At 42.3% G+C, this 20763-nt stretch overlaps 1 protein-coding gene across 1 annotated transcript in view; it reads left to right on the top strand.

Annotated features, from left to right (window-relative positions):
- The window catches only part of arid2 (AT-rich interactive domain 2), a 120619-nt gene that overhangs the window by 58007 nt on the left and 41849 nt on the right, over positions 1 to 20763 (top strand). Inside the window, exons 7-8 of the mRNA XM_070900238.1 lie at positions 16463 to 16532; positions 16919 to 17169. Coding sequence (XP_070756339.1) covers positions 16463 to 16532; positions 16919 to 17169 — 321 coding nt within the window. The remainder of the gene's footprint in view (positions 1 to 16462; positions 16533 to 16918; positions 17170 to 20763) is intronic.

The raw sequence follows: 20763 nt of genomic DNA on the forward strand, positions 1-20763 counted from the left end.
CTCTCTTTCTCTCTCTCTCTTTCTCTCTCTCTCTTTCTCTCTCTCTCTCTCTCTCTCTCTCTCTCTCTCTCTCTCTTCTCTCTCTCTCTTTCTCTTTCTCTCTCTCTCTTTCTCTCTCTGCCCTATCAATTCCTTTAAAAAATCCTAAAAAAACTCAATTAAATCACCCCTTAACCTTCCATATTCCGGGGAATACAAGCATAGTTTATATAATTTCTCCTCATAATCTAATCCTTGAAGCCCTGGTAACATTCTGGTGAATCTGTGCTGCACTCCTTCCAAGGTCAATATATCCTTTCTAAGGTATTGTGCTGAGAACGGTACAAAGTGCTCCAGATGTAATCTAACCAGGGCTTTTTATAGCTGTAGCAAATCTTCCTCCCCTTTATATTCTAGCCCTCTAATTATAAAGGCTAATATCCCATTAGCCTTTTTGGTTATTACAATAAATAAATAAATTATACAACATTTTATAAACTGCCATTGAGGTGCTTTGGAGCAAGAATTCAGAATGCCGTAGAGTAATCAAAAAGGGACGGGCTTATTTTTATACTCCTAGGTAATGCATAGACAAGTTGTGGCATTGTACAAGATCTTGGATCATTGTAAAGCTTGGGGAAACCCCAGTTGCATTGCACTCAACGATTGTAGTAAGGCTTTCAACCTAATTCCTCATGCAGCCACCATGAAGTAGCTGGAAGCTATGGAAGTATATGGCCAAATTTTGGATTTTATCCAGATTGTGTACTCCAGCTCCAAGATCTGTGTAAGGATAGATGAAAGGCTCACTGGATTTCGCTCTCGAAAGAAAGTGAGGTAAGGTTGCTCACTGTCGCCTCCTTTATTCAATGGCGTCATTTCAGCCCTGTGGACACCAGGTGGGTGGGCAGACAAGTTAAAATCACGGGTTAATTACCTGCTGGAAAGCCGCCAGGATCCCACTGTCTGGGATTTTATCCTGTTCTTCTGAGCAGGCGGTAAGACTACCAGCCCAAAGCCGGTGGGGTCTTCCTTTACATACACTGTCAGATTCCAATAATATCATCCAGATCCAACTACAATTTTATGGGGCTAGAAGCAACAGGTGTGCTCCTGGGTTCCGCATGGAAAGCTTAGGCCTTTCCTGCTAGGATACCCCTCTACCCACTTCCTGAATGCGAGATGTCCCCAGAACCTGATAAGATCATCTGTCTTGTTGGCGGGCAATTTACCGCCACGTCGTGCAGACTTGCCATCTGTTCTGGTAAACTGTGTGGTTTGTAGCTGCTTAAACTCCAGTATCCATTAAACTCGCTCGCTCGCTCAGTGTGCATTTCATACTCCACAAACAGCACTCCTATTGGTGGATATAGATAGATAGAAGACTGTTAAAAATGTTGCGTTCCCTCTGCATCAGGCTTTTATCTGACCAAAATTAAATGACTGAAATGCTGCTTAAAGCTTTTAGCAAAGCAGATTTCTTCAAAAGTAGTTAATTTGTCCCAGTTTTTATCAGGCAGACTAACATAGTGGACATGACATTAGAAGGAGAGATTAAAAAGGAAATAAAGACATTTAAGATAGAAAGAGGGGCGATAATTGATAAACGAATCAACCTTAGAGAGGATAATACCCCTGACCTGGGTGGATTGCATATTAAAAGCAGTAAGGGAAGATATAGCAGTGACACTTACTACATATAAATAAAAATTTATTTGAAAAGGGAATAGTGCCGGAGGACTGATGGGCAGCTAATGTGATTCCTATATTTAAAAAAAGGAGATAGAACAAGTCCAGGGAGCTATAGACCTTAACATTGGTGGTAGGAAAGATAATGGCATTCTTACTTAAAGATGGAAAAAAATTCTAGAAACTGAAAATATAACAAAAAACAGTCAGCATGGATTTCAAAAGGGAAGGTCATGCTTGACGAACCTTATTGAATTCTTTGAAGTAACGGAAAGGTTCGATAAGGGTAATGTAGCGGACGTAATGTATTTGGATTTTCAAAAGGCCTTCGATAAGGTACTCATAACTAATGTCAGAATATGTGGAGTCAGGGGACATGTAGCAGAATGGATAGCAAGCTGACTATAAAACAGAAAACAGTAGGGATTAGAGGTAGTTACTCAGACTGGCAAAAGTGGGAAGTGGTGTTCCACAGGATTGGTGCTGAGACCACTGTTGTTTACCATTTACAAAAACGATGCGGACTTTGGAGCCGAAAGTACAATTTCAAAATCTGTGGATGACATTGAATTGGGGAGTACAGTTAATACAGGGGAAGACCGAAAAGATCAGGAAGATATTAATAAACTTGCAGAACAGTGGTGTAATTGGCAAATGAACTTCAATATGGGTAAGTGTGAGATGGTACATTTGGTAGGAAGAATAAGGAGGCCACATACTCCATGCAAAATAAGCGTCTAAATGGGGTAGAGGAGCAAATGGGTCTTTGGGTACAGCTACACAAATCACAAAGTAGTGACGCAGGTTAATAAGGCCATTAAAAGAGCAAGCAAAGCAACAAGCTTCATGTCTAGATGGATAGAATTAAAAAGTAGAAGTTCAACTTGTATAGAATCTTGGCTAGAACACATTTGGAGTACTGTGAATAGTTCTGGTCTCCATATTATGAAAAGGATATAGAGACACTGGAGAAGGTGCAAAAAAGATTTACTTGAATTATACCAGAACTGAGAGTTTATACCCATTGGGGAAGATTGATTTTCTCCAGAAAAGAGAAGATTGAGGGATGATCTAATCGAGGTCTTTAAGATTATGAAAGGGTTTGATCGGATAGACGTAGAGATGATGTTTTCACTTGCAGCGGAGACCAGAATTAGGAGCCCATAAATCGTAGAATCATAGAATAGTACAGCCCAGAAGGAAGCCATTCGGTCCATCGAGTCTGCAACAGCTCTTTGGAAAAGCACACCAGTAAATCCCATTCCCCTGCTCCTTCCCCATATCTTGCATTTTTTTTCCTTCCAAGTATTTATCCAATTCCCTTTTGAAGGCTACTATAGAATCTGTATCCACCACCCTATCAGACAGTGCATTCCAAATCCTAACCATTCGTTGCATAAAAGTTTTCCTCATGCCACTTCTGCTTCTTTTGCCAATCACCTTAAATCTGTGCCCTCTTGTTATCGACCCATCAGCCATTGGAAACAGTTTATCCTTATTTACCCGATCTAAATTGTTCATTATTTGAAACACCTCTATCAAATCTCCTCTTTGCCTTCTGCTCTAAAGAGAACAACCCCAGCTTCACCAGTCTATCCACGTAAATGTAATCCCTGGAGCCATTCTAATAAATCTCTTCTGTACCCTCACCAAAGCCGTCACATCATTCCTAAATTGGACACAGTGCAGAAATTATGTGCATATTGTAGTCCTGTTGCATGACTGGGAGAAACACGGCGAGATAAATGTCTGTTATATCACATGCCTGCTCTCGGTGAATGTTTGCTAGCTAGCAGAACGTACTTTGACAAACATAAATACAATATGATCAAGTTATATTTGGTTTGTGCATTTCAAGTCGTTCCCCGTATTCTGCAATTTGTCACCAGGTGTCTTCCCCTTCAGTTAAGGGCATCCTCGCAGTGGGTTATATGTGCACCAGTACATTAGAATATTGAAACACTTGTATTTTACCTGCAAAACATTTCCCTGCACAGTGGCCATCATTTCTGGATGGTAGACACTTTGTGTAAACCAACCTGAGAGTCTATTTCTTTAGCCTCGCTGCAGAGGTTTGGTATATGTTCTGAAATACCTCATTTGATTTCTTCAGTGTATATATTGACTCGTAATATGGTAGGAAAATGTTCTCTTTATTGTTTTATTAATTTTGCAATTTTCTTGTCACAATTGTTATCCGTATTTGAGTTCAACTGAAGGATTGATGAACTGCCATTTATTTTTAACGCTTGTCCCTTGAAAAACAATTCAGAAGCACTTAAATGTATTTATAGCCATTTACAGGCACTTATAAAATGCTGACACTTTAAAAAAAGAAGTCTAAGCTGAATTTGAATCTGTTTCAGGACCAGGATCAGTCATACTTTATCAACTATAGAATCATAGAAATTTATAGCATGGAAGGAGGCCATTTGGCCCATCGTGTCTGCACCGGCTGACCAAGAGCTATCCAGCCCAATACCACTTTCCAGCTCTTTAGCCCTGTAGGTTACGACACTTTTAAGTTTACATCCAAGTATTTTTTAAATGTGGTGAGGGTCTCTGCCTCTAGCATCCTTTTAGGCAGTCACCTGTGGGTGAAGAAACTTCCCCTCCTCTCCTCTAAACCTCCCCTCAATTACTTTAAATCTATGGCCCCTGGTTGTTGACCCCTCTTCCAAGGGAAACAGATCCTTCCTATCCACCCTATCCAAGCCCCTCATAATTTTATACACCTCAATATGGTCTCCCCTCAGCCTCCTCTGTTCCAAAGAAAACAGACCCAGCATCTCCAATCTTTCCTCATAGCCAAAATTCTCCAGTCCAGGCAACATTCTTGTAAATCTCCTCTGCACCCTTTCCAGTGCAATCACATCTTTCCTGTAATGTGGTGACCAGAACTGCACACACAGCTGCAGCCTAACCAGTTTTATACAGTTCGAGCATAACTCCATGCTCTTGTATTCCATGCCTCGACTGATAAAGGCATATACCACTTCAACCACCTTATCTACCTGGCCTGATACCTTCAGGAATCTGTGGACCTGCACTCCAAGATCCCTTTGTTCCTCTATACTTTTCAGTGTTGTATCATTTAATGCGTTATCCCTTGCCTTGCCTTGGTAGACCTCCCCAACTGCATTACCTCACACTTATCCAGATTGAATTCAGTTTGCCACCGTTCTACCCACCTGACCAGTACATTGATAATCTTTCTGCAGTCCACAGCTTTCTTCTTCATTATCAACCACAAGCCTATTTTAGTGTCATCTGCAAACTTCTTAATCATACCCCCAACATTCAAATCCAAGTCATTGATATATACCACAAAAAGCAAGGTACCCAGCACTGAGCCATGTGGAAACCCACTGGATACAGCCTTCCAGTCACACAAACACACATCAACCATTACCCTTTGCTTCCTGCCTCTGAGCCAATTTTGGATCCAATTGCCACTTTGCCCTGGATCCCATGGGCTTTTACTTTCGTGACCAGTCTGTCATGTGGGATCTTATCAAAAGCTTTGCTAAAATCCATATACACTACATCATACGCACTGCCCTCATCGACCCTCATGGTTACCTCCTCGAAAAATTCAATCAAGTTGGTTCAATACGACCTTCCCTTAACAAATCCATGCTAACTGTCCTTGATTAATCCATGTCTTTCCAACTGAAGATTTATCCTGTCCCTCAGGATTTTTTCCAATAATTTTCCCACCACTGAGGTTAGACTGACTGGCCTGTAATTACTTGGTCTACCCCTTTCTCTCTTTTTAAACAAAGGTACACCATTAGCAGTCCTCTGGCACCACACCTGTAGCCAGAGAGGAATGTAAAATGATGGTCAGAGCCTCTGCTATTTCCTCATCTGCTTCTCTTAACAGCCCGGGATACATTTCATCTGGGCCTGGGGATTTATTCACTTTCAAAGTTGCTTAGCTCCTTAATACTTCCTCTCTCACTATGTTTATCTCATCTAATATTTCTCACTCCTCCTCCCTCATTGCAAAGTCTGCATCGCCCCTCTCTTTTGTGAAAACGGATATAAAGTATTCACTAAGAATCATACCCGCATCTTCTGCCTCCACGTACAGATTTCCTTTGTGGTCTCTAATAGGCCCCACTCTTTCTCTAATTATCATCTTGCTCTTAATGTACTTATAAAACATCTTTGGGTTTTCCCTGATTTTACTTGCCAACATTCTTTCATGCTCTCTTTGCTTTCCTGATATATTTTTTAATTGCACCCCTGTACTTCTAGAGTTTCTGCAGTATTGAGTTCTCAGTATCTGTCATAAGCTTCCCTTTTATTCTTTATCTTGCCCAGTATGTCCCTTGATTTGTTAGCCCCACCCTTTCTTTTTAAGGGAACGTACTTGCTCTGTACCCTCAAGATCTCCTCCTAGAATGCCTCCCACTGCTCACACTGATTTACCATCAAGTAGCCGTTTCCAGTCCACTTTTGCTAAATCCCATCTCAGCTCAGCAAAATTGGCTTTACCCCAATTGAGAACTTTTATTCCTGGTCCACCTTTGACCTTTTCTATAACTACTCTAAATCATAATTAATTATAATCACTAGCACCAAAATGCTCTCCCACTGATACCCCTTCCACCTGCCTCTCTTCATTCCCATGTTGGGCTTGTTGCAAACTGGCTAAAGAAGTTCTCCTGAATGCATTTTAGAAATTCTACACCCTCTGTACCATTCACACTTCTTTTTTCCCAGTTAATATTGGGGTAGTTGAAATCCCCCAGTATTACAGCTCTATAGTTCTTGCACTTCGCAGCAATTTGCCCACATATTTGTTCTATCTCCCTCTGACTGTTTGGTATAGTACACTCCAAGTAGTGTGATCGCCCCCCTTTTTTTTCTTCAATTCAACCCATAATGCCTTGTTTGATGACCCCTCTAACATATCATCCCTACACATAGCTCTAATTGTTTCTTTAATTAATACTGCGCCCCCCCCTTTTTTTTTTTTAACCCCCCCTCTCCCGTCTGAAAATCCTGTAACCAGGAATGTTGAGCTGCCATACCTGCCCTTCTTTCAGCCATGCCTCAGTAGTAGCTATAATATCGTACTCCCAAGTGTCTTTATCTTTGCTCTCAGCTCATCTGCCTTAGTGAATCTGTATGGAATTCGCTGCTTCAGAGAGCTGTGGAAGCTGGGACGTTGAATAAATTTAAGACAGAAATAGACAGTTTCTTAAACGATAAGGGGTTATGGGGAGCAGGCAGGGAAGTGGACCTGAGTCCATGACCGGATCAGCCTTGATCGTATTAAATGGCGGAGCAGGCTTAAGCTGCCTTGAGCTGCCGTATGGCCTAGTCCTGCTCCTATTTCTTATGTTCTTATTCCCTATACTCCCTGCATTGAAGTATATACCATTTAGTGATGTCAAACTCCCTTGTTGTCTATTTTCTAGTTGTTTCCTCTGTCGTCCAAATTCACTTTCTACTTTTCTGCTGCCCAATTCCAGTTTTGTTTTTCTCCCCACTGAATCTATTCTCTGGTTCCCATCCCCCTGCCAAGCTCGTTTAAACCCTCCCCAACAGCACGAGCAAAACCTCCCGCGAGGATACTGGTCCCGGCTCTGTTGAGGTGCAACGTTGTCCGGCTTGTACAGGTCCCATCTCCCCTAGAAACGGTCCTGATGCCTCAGGAATCTAAAGCCCTCCTGCCTGCACCATCTCTCCAGCCACGCATTCATCTTCTCCTATTTCTGTACTCACGAACACTTGGCACTGGCAGTAACCTGGAGATCCTGCTTTTGAGGTCCTGCTTTTTAATCTCCCTCCTAGCTTCCTACACCCTGCCCTCTTTCTACCTATGTCATTGGTACCGATATGGACGACAACCTCTGGCTGCTCTCCTCCTCCTCCCAGAATGTCTTGCAGCTGCTCGGTGACATCCTTGACCCTGGCACCAGGGAGACAACATACCATCCTGGAGTCACGTCTGCGGCCGCAAAAATGCCTGTCTGCTCCCCTGACTATCGAATCCCCTACCACTATTGCTTTTCTATTCGTCTTCCTCCCCATCCCCGCCCCGCCCCGTGCAGCTGAGCCACCTGTGGTGCCGTGGACTTGGCTCCACTATTGTCCACTACTTCTGATGGCAAACTATAGAAGTTAGGTGTAAACTTCACTGCTACTCCATTTAAAGCTTTCACTGCTACATCCATCAAAATTCTCATCCTTGTTTACAAATCCCATCAGGGCCTCGCCCCTCCCCCCTCCCCATCTCTCTCATCTCCTTCAGCCCCACAACCTCCCAAGATGTCTGGGCTCCTCAAATTTTGCTCACTTGAGCATTCCTGATTATAATCGCTCAACCATCGGTGGCCGTGCCTTCTGCTGCCTAGGCCCTAAGCTCTGGAATTCCCTCCCTAAACCTTTCCACCTCTCTACCTCTTTTTCCTCCTTTAAGACGCTCCTTAAAACCTACCTCTTTGACCTGCCCTAATTTCTTCCCATGTGGCTCGGTGTCAAATTTTTGTCTTGTAACACTCCTGCGAAGAAGCGCCTTGGGATGTTTTACTATGTTAAAGGTGCTACAACTTGTTAACAGGACAAGGATAGTATTTGACATTGAGAGGCAGCTTTGAGTAGTCAAGGATTCAGGGTGTTGTGATTCTGTTTTCCTTTCCCCTTCGTACAAACTCATTATATAATTATACACCCAAATCTTTCTGAAATAGACTGTTTATGTGGAGCTAAAAGTTCAGAGCAGGCATTTACATTTGTTTCCATTATGCTGGGATATTGTTCTATGACTAAGCAATGTCTGGTGTGAGATTCAGCATGCAGATCGACCCTGAATAAAGGATGATGGTAATCATTGAAATTTACAGTACAGACTATTAGGCCCATCATGTCTGTGCTGGCCGATAAAGCTATCCAGCCTAATCCCACTTTCCAGCTCTTGGTTCGTAGCCTTGTAGATTACGACACTTCATCATCATCATCATCATAGGCAGTCCCTCGGAATCGAGGAGGACTTGCTTCCACTCCCTAAGTGAGTTCTTTGATGGCTGAACAGTCCGATATGGGAGCCACAGATCCTGTTACAGGTGGGACAGACATTCGTCAGGGGAAGAGGTCGGTAGGGCTGGTTTGCTGCGCGCTCCTTCCGCTGCCTGCGCTTGGCCTCTTCATGCTCCTTGCGTCGAGACTCAAAGGGCTCAACGCCCTCCCGGATGGACTTACTCCACCTCGGGCAGTCTATGGCCAGGGTCTCCCAGGTGTCGGTGATGTCGCACTTTACCAGGGAGGCTTTGAGGGTGCCCTTATAAGGTTTTCGCTGTCCTCTTTGAGCTCGTTTACCATGAAGGAGCTCCCCATAAAGCATTTGCTTAGGGAGTCTCGTATCTGGCATGCGTACTATGTGGCCTGCCCAGTGAAGCTGATTGAGTGTGGTCAGTGCTTCAATACTGGGGATGTTGGCCTGGTCGAGGACACTGATGTTGGTGCACCTGTCCTCCCAGGAGATTTGCAGGATCTTGCAAATCTTGCTTAACAACCGTAAGACAAAGGTCCTTCACCAGCCTGTCACCGCCGCACAGTACTGCCCTCCAATCATCAAGATCCACGGCGCGGCCCTGGACAACGTGGACCATTTCCCATATCTCGGTAGTCTCTTATCAACAAAGGCAGACATTGATGCAGAGATTCAGCATCGCCTCCAGTGCACCAGTGCAGCCTTCGACCACCTGCGGAAGAGTGTTTGAAGACCAGGCCCTCAAATCTACCACCAAACTCATGGTCTACAGAGCTGTAGTAATACCCGCCCTCCTGTATGAGGCATGGACGATGTATAGAAGGCACCTCAAGTCGCTGGAGATATATCACCAGTGATGTCTCCGCAAGATCCTACGACACTTAAAGTGCATATCCAAATACTTTTTAAATACGCTGATGGTTTCTGCCTCTATCACCCTTTCAGCCTGTGAGTTCCAAACCCCCACTACCCCTTGAGTGAAAAATGTTCTCCTCAACTCCCCTCTAATTCTTCCACCAATTACTTTAAATCTAAAGCCTGGTTATTGACCTTTCTGCTAAGGGAAATGGGTCCTTTCTATCCACTTTAGGCTCCTCATAATTTTATACACCTCAATTAAATCTCCCCTCAGCCTCCTCTGTTCCAAGGAAAACAACCCCAGCCTATCCAATCTTTCCTCATAGCCCTAGATAATACCTAGGATTTTAGAAAAAAATCATGGATTGGTCAAGGAAATAATAGTAAAAATTGTGCCCATCATGATGTTTTGCATAACCACATTGCCATTCTTTTATTTTCTTTCTTTCTAACTTCCCTTTCACTAGAAATAACATTAATTTAACTGTGGCAGAGGCCAATCTAGGTTTGCAGGAGTCAGTTTTGATATGCACTGAAGTATCATAATATCCATCAGTTCTATTCAATATGCAGTGAAATACAGGGACATGCTTGGTCTGCAATTGTCCACTAATACTTGCCATCTTGTTGAACCAATAAACTGCTATTTGATATTCAACCACCCAGCAGTAACTTGGATTCGGGATCTTTACCCCTCTGCTTAACTGAAAAGACTGAATTGTTTTAAGGGAATCATTCTCCATTCTGAAACCTCTTGGATTTAGTTCAGTGACTAGAGTCAAATAGCAGGTGAGGGAGGCTACTCTTTAGCTAAATTGAGAATAAAGGCAAATGAGAGCAGTCTTGACTTATAATGCACTCCAATGTTGGTCCTAGTGATTACCCAACCTGAGGAATATATCTGAAATCTTTTTCAAAGCTTCGAGGAAACCCCATTTTATATATTTTCTCAATCTAAAGTAATTATAACAGTTTTGTTTTTGGTTTGCTGAACCATGGTATTTATGTTACGGAATTAGTATTTGAAAATTATATCTAGCTGGAGTGCTATGACTCCTAACACCTTGCAATGATAATTAATTGAGGAGTCCTGTCCCTATATCATTCTCAGTGCAGAAAGAATTGACTTTATTTCGACGTGATATGGAAGCCTTTTCTAAAGTATTCAAAAATATATTTGCTAAGCCATTGTACATCAAACAGTATACCAAACAGTAGTGGTGAGTTTGGGACAGCATCAAACAAGAAATTAGGGATGCGTGCAATAAAGGTACAGCAGTTATTACGGACGACTTTAATCTACATATAGATGGGCTAACCAAACTGGTAGCAATACGGTGGAGGAGGATTTCCTGGACTGTATTAGGGATGGTTTTCGAGACCAATATGTCGAGGAACCAACTAGAGGGCTGGCCATCCTAGACTGGGTGATGTGTAATGAGAAAGGACTATTTAGCAATCTTGTTGTGCGAGGTCCCTTGGAGAAGAGTGACCATAATATGGTAGAATTCTTTATTAAGATGGAGAGTGATACAGTTAATTCAGAGACAAGGGTCCTGAACTTAAGGAAAGGTAACTTTGATGGTATGAGACGTGAATTGGCTAGAATACACTGCCAAATGATACTTACAGGGTTGACGGTGGATCGACAATGGCAAACATTTAAAGATCACATGGATGAACTTCAACAATTGTACATCCCTGTCTGGAATAAAAATAAAACGGGGAAGGTGGCTCAACCGTGGCTAACAAGGGAAATTAGGGATAGTGTTAAATCCAAGGAAGAGGCATATAAATTGGCCAGAAAAAGCAGCAAACCTGAAGGACTGGGAGAAATTTAGACTTCAGCAGAGGAGGACAAAGGGTTTAATTAGGAGGGGGGAAATAGAGTATGAGAGGAAGCTTGCTGGGAACATAAAAACTGACTGCAAAAACTTCTATAGATATGTGAAGAAAAGAAATTAGTGAAGATAAACGTAGATCCCTTGCAGTCAGAATCAGGTGAATTTATAATGAGGAACAAAGAAATGGCAGACCAATTGAAGAAATACTTTGGTTCTGTCTTCACAAAGTAAGAGACAAATAACGTTCCGGAAATACGAGGGTACCGAGGGTCTAGTGAGAAGGAGGAACTGAAGGAAATCCTTATTAGTCAGAAAATTGTGTTAGGAAAATTGATGGGATTAAAGGCCGATAAATCCCCAGGGCCTGATAGTCTGCATCCCAGAGTACTTAAGGAAGTGACCCTAGAAATAGTGGATGCATTGGTGATCATTTTCCAACAGTCTATCGACTCTGGATCAGTTACTATGGACTGGAGGGTTGCTAATATAACACCACTTTTTAAAAAAGGAGGGAGAGAGAAAACGGGGAATTATAGACCGGTTAGCCTGACATCAGTAGCAGGTAAAATGTTGGAATCAATGATTAAAGATGAAATAGCAGCGCATTTGGAAAGCGATGACAGAATTGGTCCAAGTCAGCATGGATTTATGAAAGGGAAATCATGCTTGACAAATCTTCTAGAATTTTTTGAGGATGTAACTAGTGGAGTGGACAAGGGAGAACCAGTGGATGTGGTGCATTTGGATTTTCAAAAGGCTTTTGACAAGGTCCCACACAAGAGATTGGTGTGCAAAATTAAAGCACGTGGTATTGGGGGTAATGTATTGTTATGAATAGAGAACTGGTTGGCACACAGGAAGCAGAGAGTCGGGATAAACGGGTCCTTTTGGAATGGCAGGCAGTGACTAGTGGGGTGCCGCAGGGCTCAGTGCTGGGACCCCAACTACTTACAATATATGTCAAGGATTTAGATGAAGAAATTGAGTGTAATATCTCCAAGTTTGCAGATGACAGCTGGGTGAGCTGTGAGGAGGATGCTAAGAGGCTGCAGGGTGACTTGGACAGGTTAGGTAAGTGGGCAAATGTATGGCAGATGCAGTATAATGTGGATAAATGTGAGGTTATCCACTTTAGTGGCAACAACATGAAGGCAGAATATTATCTGAATTGCGGCAGATTAGGAAAAGGGGAGGTGCAACGAGACCTGGGTGTCATGGTACATCAGTCATTGAAAGTTGGCATGCAGGTACAACAGGCGGTGAAGAAGGCAAATGGTATGTTGGCCTTCATAGCTAGGGGATTTAAGTCAAGGAGCAGGGAGGTCTTAGTTCAGTTGTACAGGGTCTTGGTGAGGCCTCACCTGGAATATTGTATTCAGTTTTGGTCTCCTAATCTGAGGAAGGATGTTATTGCTATTGAGGGAGTGCAGCGAAGGTTCACCAGACTGATTCCCAGGATGGCAGGACTGACGTATGAGGAGAGACTGGATCGACTGGGTCTGTATTTACTGGAATATAGAAGAATGAGAGGTGATCTCATAGAAACATAAAATTCTGACGGGACTGGACAAGTTAGATGCAGCAAGAATGTTCCCGATGTTTGGCAAGTCCAGAACCAGGGGTCAGTCTCAGGATAAGGGGTAAGCCATTTAGGAACAAGATGAGGAGAAACTTCTTCACTCAGAGAGTTGTTAACCTGTGGAATTCTTTATTGCAGAGAGTTGTTGATGCCAGTTCGTTGGGTATAGTCAAGAGGGATTTAGATATGGCCCTAATGGCTAAATGGATCAAGGGGTATGGAGAGAAAGCAGGAAAAGGGGTACTGAGGTGAATGATCAGCCATGATCTTATTGAATGGTGGTGCAGGCTCGAAGGGCCGAATGGCCGACTCCTGCACCTATTTTCTATGTTTCCATGTAATTGTTCTGTTAACCAAAGTGAATTGTGCAAAAGATTTTTGTAAAGTTTTGTATGATTTCCACTGGAATTTTGCCTTCCTTTGCTGACTGTAAATAGATTTTACTGCAACATGCATTTTAAACACAACAGGGTCTACTAGGGGTATTATATTAGCATGGATAGAGAATTGGTTAACTGACAGAAAGCTGAGTAGGGATAAATGGGTCTTTTTCAGTTTGGCAGATTGTAACTAATGGGGTGCCACAAGGATCAGTGCTAGGGCCTCAGCTATTTACAACCTATATTAATGACCTCGATGAAGAGACCGAGTGTAATGTATCCAAGTTTGCTGACGATACAATGCTGGAGGGATAGTAAGCTGTTGAGAACACAATGCGCTGGAAATTCGATATCACCCGCTTTGAGGCGGTGCCGGTGCCGGGGCACTACCCCCTCAAAGTGGGATACTCAGTTGCATCGCCTCAAGAGGAGAGGAGCGCTAATAGAAGAGTTCCACACTCCTCTTAGGGAGCTAATGGAGCAATAGCGCAGGCGGCCCACTCAATTTTTTGGCGCTAGGATGCCGTTTTCATAGCGCAAGAAGGTGAAAAAACAAAATCCTTGTGAAAACTTCAATAAACTTCCCCATTACTGCCACAAATAAATAGAAGTTGAAAAACTGAAATTTCATCACTTACCTTGCACTCCGGACGATATCGCCCCGAGATCGACACTGTATCGTCTGCTTTACCCTGCTGGTGTAAGCGCCAGGCACTACCGCAAGCAAAAGAATACATTTTGCAAACGCTCGACTATGAAGGAGGTGCACACTTGGTGACGTCACCGAGTGGGCGGTGCTAGCGAGCATTGCGCAATCTGTCAGTGCCGCCGCTAAACCTTCACTGAGGTTTGTGGCAGAAGCTGACAGTGCGGTGCTTGGGCAGTAGACGTTTAGCGGCTCCATAGCGTCCCTCTCTGGTGCTAATGGTGGTGCTAAACAACCGAATTTCTAGCCAAAAGAGCCTACAAAGGGATATAGATAGACTGTGAGTGGGCAGTAAGGGAGTATAACATGGGGAAATGTGAGTTTATTCACTTTGGTTGGAAGAATAGAAAAACAGAATATTTTTTAAATGGTGAGAAACTTTTAAATGTTGGTGTTCAGAGAGATTTGGGTGTCCTCGTGCAAGAAGCACAGAAAGCGAGCGTGCAGGTATAGCAAGCAATAAGGAAGGCAATTGGCATGTTGGACTTTATTGCAAGGGGGTTGGAGTACAAGAGTAAGGAAATATTTGCTACAATTGTCCAGGGTCTTATTAAGACCACACCTGGAGTACTGTGCACAGTTTTGGTCTCCTTATCTAAGGAAGGATATACTTGCCTTGGAGGCGGCACAACAAAGGTTCACTAGATTGATTCCTGGGATGAGAGGGCTGTCTTATGATGAAAGATTGTGTAGAATGGGCCTATACTCTCTGGAGTTTAGTAGAATGAGAAGTGATCTCATTGAAACATACAAGATTCTGATTGGTTACTGAGAGTTTGTTTCCCCTGACCGGCAAGTCGAGAACTAGGGGATGTAGTCCCAGAATAAGCCATTTAAGATGAGGAATTTCTTCACTCAGAGGGTTGTGAATCTTTGGAATTCTCTGCCCCAGAGGACTGTGGATGCTGAGTGAGTATATTCAAGGCTGAGATAGATAGATTTTTGGACTCCAGGGGAACCAAGGGCTATGGAGATCGGGCTGAAAAGTGGAGTTGAGGTCGATGATCAGCCATGATTTTTTTGAATGGCGGAGCAGGCTCGAGGGGCCTTATGGCCTGCTCCTGCTCTGATTTCTTGTGTTCTTAATGTACATCCCACCCTCACCCTCCCCTTCTACAGAATGGGGAGGATGTTCATGTCTATTTATTTGACCAACCCACAAGCAATGCTGCATACTTTTAATTGTTCCACAAGTGTACGTTACAAGCCTGATCTGAAGGAAGCTGGTTACTTCCGGTTGCTTCAGTTTCTGCACGCACACATAACAAATGTTCACATTTTCTGGAGTCTGTTGAGGAATGCAGTGAAGATTTTATTGTGAAATTTAGAGTTTTCCTATCAGCAGCATAGGTGCGCGGGGAACCAATCAAAGATGCAAGACACACGCTGTGGAGTTAAATCTCGACAGCATACGGGGATACCGAGACTTCTGGATTTCCTGTGCACTACCAGACCCCTCTCCCGACCCTAGCATGTCTGTATGTAAAAATTTCCCATTACGTGTGGATTCTTCAATCTGATTGGTTGGTTGAAGAGCCATCCTGTTGCTTGACGCGCCACCGATCCCCTGTGGTGGGTGCCAAGCCAGATCAGACAGCAGATGACAGCCAGTCTCCACTCAAAAGCCTGCAAGAACTTTGGGCAACTGTCAGCATAGTGAGCGTCAAATGGCATTCTTCGCCACTGATGGCAAAATCCACATCAATGTATTTTTTCAAAAGAATAAACTGGTAAAATTTGCAACACATCCGAGGAGTTATTTGCATCTGCTTGAGCATCGTTATTCTGGTTAGTGTCGGTCACACCTTCCAAATATAATACAGCCTCTTAAACCCAGTTATTTTTTTCTAACATTAAACAGTTTCTAGGCTGCAAGGGATTTAAAAAAAATTCACCTCAACGCCTGCTAAATTAGAAATTTAAAACGTTCAGCAATGACAGGCGAGCATTTGACCTTGATCATTTGGGGAGTGGTGGAGTTCTGCAATTATTCACAAGTTAATTTGTGTTGGATTTAGGATGTGTGAATTATGTTTAGCTTTCTACGTTCACTTGCATCTTCAATATGTACATGTGTGTATATGTGTGCATATACACACACATATATATAATATATACAGGTATATATTTCAAAGGATGTGTATATATAGCTTTCACACTTTGAAATGTTATCTAATAAACCGATCATCTGATGATTTTGTCATTCCTTCACTTTACAATGAATGTTTCCAAATTGCCTATTGTTACAGTGCGTTTTATAATGCTCCTAAAGATTACATTTTAATGAACTATTGTATGCACTTGCCTTCGCGGCTTAGATTTCATATTCAATTTCATTGTGCATACTGTTTAATAAAATTTCAATAAGAAATTTATGTTATGCAGAGTATAATTTAAAATGTTCTGTATTTTGACTTTTAGTTCTGGAAAGACAATGTTGAAGATAATGAAATACGGGAGCTCATTATTTTTAGGAACAATGAATCACAAGGTTAGTGAAGTAATACATTTGTGAAAGCTCAAAAGCCAGGACAAGTATTTAACTGAAAAGTTGATATTTACAATTTATTGTGGAGTGATCATTTTAGTTGCACTGTTTTTATGGCTGTGGGGTAACAACTGCAGCATGCGAATGTTCAACATGCTGTATGATACAATGGTAAGAAAACAAGATTGTCACCGTTGGTTTTAATGTGGTGACTTCCCAATTTATGTTGAGGGAGGTACTGAGCAGAGATCAGTGACTTTACCCAGCAGGGACAGAAGGAACCTTTAGTTCTGCTTTAATGCTTTGTTTTCTGTATGAATTTGTATTTTTGTTTATGTACCCAGATTTTTTAATGTCTTTATATAAGATTGATGTTTTTATTAATTTAGGTACAAGTATAGAAGTAGATATGGAGACATCTTTATTCCACCCCTCTCATAAACTGGGCATCAATGATGTTGAGGGGCAACGGGTGCTTCAGATAGCAGTAATCCTTCGCAATTTGTCATTTGAGGAAGGAAATGTGAAGATATTGGCAGCTCACCGTACATGTGTCCGCTTCCTTTTGTTGTGTTCCCATTGTCAGTATGCTTCTCTCAAGCAACTGGGACTGGACACATTGGGTAATGTCGCAGCTGAGGTATGAAATTATTCTAATATTGCATTTCAGTTACTAAAATTGTATATATTCTATGCTCTTACAAACCATAATTTAATTTGGATGATACCATAATACGTTATCCTACCTAACATATTTATGGGACTTGACTCCAAAGGAAAGATTGTTTTGCAATTATATATGTAAATTAGTCCTAATTAGTGTAATATTTTTGCAAAATCTATAAATTTCATGCATTTTAAGTTTAGGGCAAAATCAACTTGCATGTGGAATTCATGAAATTTCCTAACTTTTGATATCTTCTGTACACATTTCGAGTGAAAGCTAAAATATTCTTGTCTCAATCTCAAAGCAGGATTTTTATGAAGTGCTGCTTCCCCCATGATTTCTCCTTTAGTCAATAAAAATTTACAAAATTAATTTGTCTCCAGTCGCAGTGCGATATTTGCCACAAAATATATTTTTTTGCATTTGAACCACCAGTTTCATTCTCACTTAAACATATGTGCTGCCGCTCCTCCACCTCCCAGTGCTGCTCCTTCCACTATGCTGCTCCTTCCACTATGCTGCTCCTTTCTCTTCACCATTTCCCATTCCTCCATTCCTCCATTCTCAAAGACAATTCTCAGTACGGAGCACATGTGCAGCTACCCAGTCAACATCAGTCAAATATAAGTCTTGGTAGCAGCCAGTTAGAGAGGGAATAAAGGTACAGCTGCACTATAGCCACATATTTATGCACCTATATATTCTAAATAAAATATACCTGACAACTAGGACCATATAAAACAACTACTTGCATTTTTATAGTAGATTTAATTTACAGGCATGGTTGACCTCATCAATGTTGGCAGAGAGGATGAGGAGGACTAATCCACCATGTTCTCAGTTACAGAAGATTTAATTTGTCATTTTGATTAGGGCTGTTTTGGTGATGTGGCAGGGATGGAAACATAGAAATTTACTGCGCAGAAAGAGACCATTTCGGCCCATCGTGTCCTCGCCGGCCGACAAAGAGCCGCATGGCCCTTGGTCAGCAGCCCTAAAGATTACATATAAACTTATGAACAATGACGGAAAGGCAAAGAGCACCCAGCCCAACCAGTCTGCCTCACACAACTCCTGGGAGAGGCAAAAAACAGATAAAAACCCAGGCCAATTTAGGGAGAAAAAAATCTGGAAAAATTTCTCTCTGACCAATCCAGGCGATCGACACTAGTCCAGGAGATCACCCTGGCCATTTTTTTATTCCCTGCAGTGCTTACCATTATATCTGCGCCGTCCAACAAAAGGTCATCCAGTCAAATCCCAATTACCAGCTCTAGGTCAGTAACCCTGCAAGTTACTACACTTTAAGTGCCCATCCAACCATCTCTTAAAAGTGGTGAGGGTTTCTGCACCCACCACTCTTCCAGGCAGCGAGTTCCAGATCCCCACAGCCCTCTGTGTAAAGAAGTCCCCCGTCAAATCCGCTCTAAACCTTCCACCAACCACCTTAAAACTATGCTCCCTCATAATAGACTTGTCCACCAATGGAAATAGAGCCTTACTATCCACCTATGTCCAGGCCCCTCAATATCTTGTACACCTCAATGATGTCTCCTCTCAACCTCCTCTGTTCCAATGAGAACAAACCCAGTCTATCCAATCTGTCCTCATAACTAAGATTCTCCATTCCAAGCAAATCTCCACTGCACCCTCTCTAGTGCAATCACGTCCTTCCTATAATATGGCGACCAGAACTGCACGCAGTACTCCAGCTGTGGCCTAACCAAAGTATTATGCAATTTAAGCACAACCTCCCTGCTCTTATATTCTATGCCTCGGCCAATAAAGGCAAGAATTCCGTATGCCTTCTTAACCTTATCCACCTGGCCTGCTACTTTCAGGGATCTGTGGACAAACACTCTAAGGTCCCTTTGTTCATCTAAACTATTAAGTGGCCTACCGCTTAATGTGTATACCCTTTCCTTATTAGCTCTCCCAAAGTGCATTACCTCACACTTCTCTGAATTAAATTCCATTTGCCACTGCTCTGCCCACCTGACCAGTAGATTGATATCCTGACCAGTAGATTGATATCCTCCTGCAGCCCATGACTTTCCTCTTCATTATCAACCACACAGCCAATTTTAGTGTCGTCTGCAAACTTCTTAATCATACTCCCTATATTCAAATCTAAATCATTGATATATACCACAAAAAGCAAGGGACCCAGTACTGAGCCCTGTGGAACCCCACTGGAAACATCCTTCCAGTCACAAAAACATCCATCAATCATTACCCTTTGCTTCCTACCTCCAAGCCAATTTTGGATCCAACTTGCCACTTTGCCCTGTATCCCATAGGCTTTAACCTTCATGATCAGTCTACCATGTGGGACCTTATCAAAAGCTTTGCTAAAGTCCATATATACTACATCGTACACAATACCCTTATCGACCCTCTTAGTTACCACTTCAAAAAATTCAAACCTGATTGGAGAACTTCATAGATGGTGCTGCAGGAAAATGGGCACAGATTTGGGTAATGACAACATGTTCACGGCTTTGAAGGGAAAATGGAGGTTGGCGATGGGACGCTACCAAAGGCGGAGAGGTAGACGGTGGGAGTTTTTGAGGATGGGGTGATTACATCAGTTTTGAAAGGGAGGGAGACCATACCTAACGAGAGGAAACTTGTTACAATGTCAGCCACCATGATGGACAGGAAGGAAAGTTGGGAAATGTAGAGTAGGTTTAGATGGGAAAGGGCAAGTAGGGGAAGCAGCAGAGTCAACTGAACAGATGGTCTCAACTTCGATGACAAACAAGTCCATGATCTCCTTGCACCTGTTAGAAGTGAGATGTGTTTAAGGAGATGGTAGTAGAGAAAAGAAGCCAGGTATTCTCTTTTTCTCTCCAAACAAAGCTTGACGTTTCCCATAGATCCTCATATCAAACTGGAGACACACAAGATCGAGGGAGGAAGGGGACTGGTTAATCAGGTGATTCTGACAGAGAAAAAGAAAACCTTTCTGCAGAATTCTAATATATCGCCATCCCAAAACATATAGGATTCCTACCTTTACGACAACACGACATAACCTACTAGCAGAAATGTCCCCCATCCTGTTTTGTTTATTATAAGGTAATATATTGTGAATTATAAAGTTGTAATCCAGTCAGATTTTGCTGTGGCAGGGCATCTAATGGCATCTGCGATGAGTTAAACTTGCTGTTGGATGTTTAGGTTGTTTAATTTTTTTGAGTGACGTTGGTGAAAGTGTAAGCTGATAACAGTGCAGTGAGGGAAAGTGGGCATCTGGTACAAGCAACTGTGCATCTCCTTAACCAATCAGATTGAAAGATTGTGAAATAAACAGCGCAAGGATTGAGAAGAAAGTGTAAATTAGAGTGGGTAAATTCAATGGCAAATCCAGTACAGGAAGAGAAATAGAGAGGGAAAGAAAAATTGGATTTACATAGAGAAAAAAGGAAACAGAAAGGAAAAGTTTTTTTTAAGTTTTAAATTTTAAATTTGGCATTCAAAAAATCGGCAACATCAATTAAGACCAGAAGGAATGACACTCCACACTTATAATTAATTTTTAGTGCCAGAGAGCTTGATTGGCAG

The sequence above is a fragment of the Pristiophorus japonicus genome, chromosome 15 (genome assembly GCF_044704955.1).
Source record: "Pristiophorus japonicus isolate sPriJap1 chromosome 15, sPriJap1.hap1, whole genome shotgun sequence".
NCBI lineage: Eukaryota > Metazoa > Chordata > Chondrichthyes > Pristiophoridae > Pristiophorus > Pristiophorus japonicus.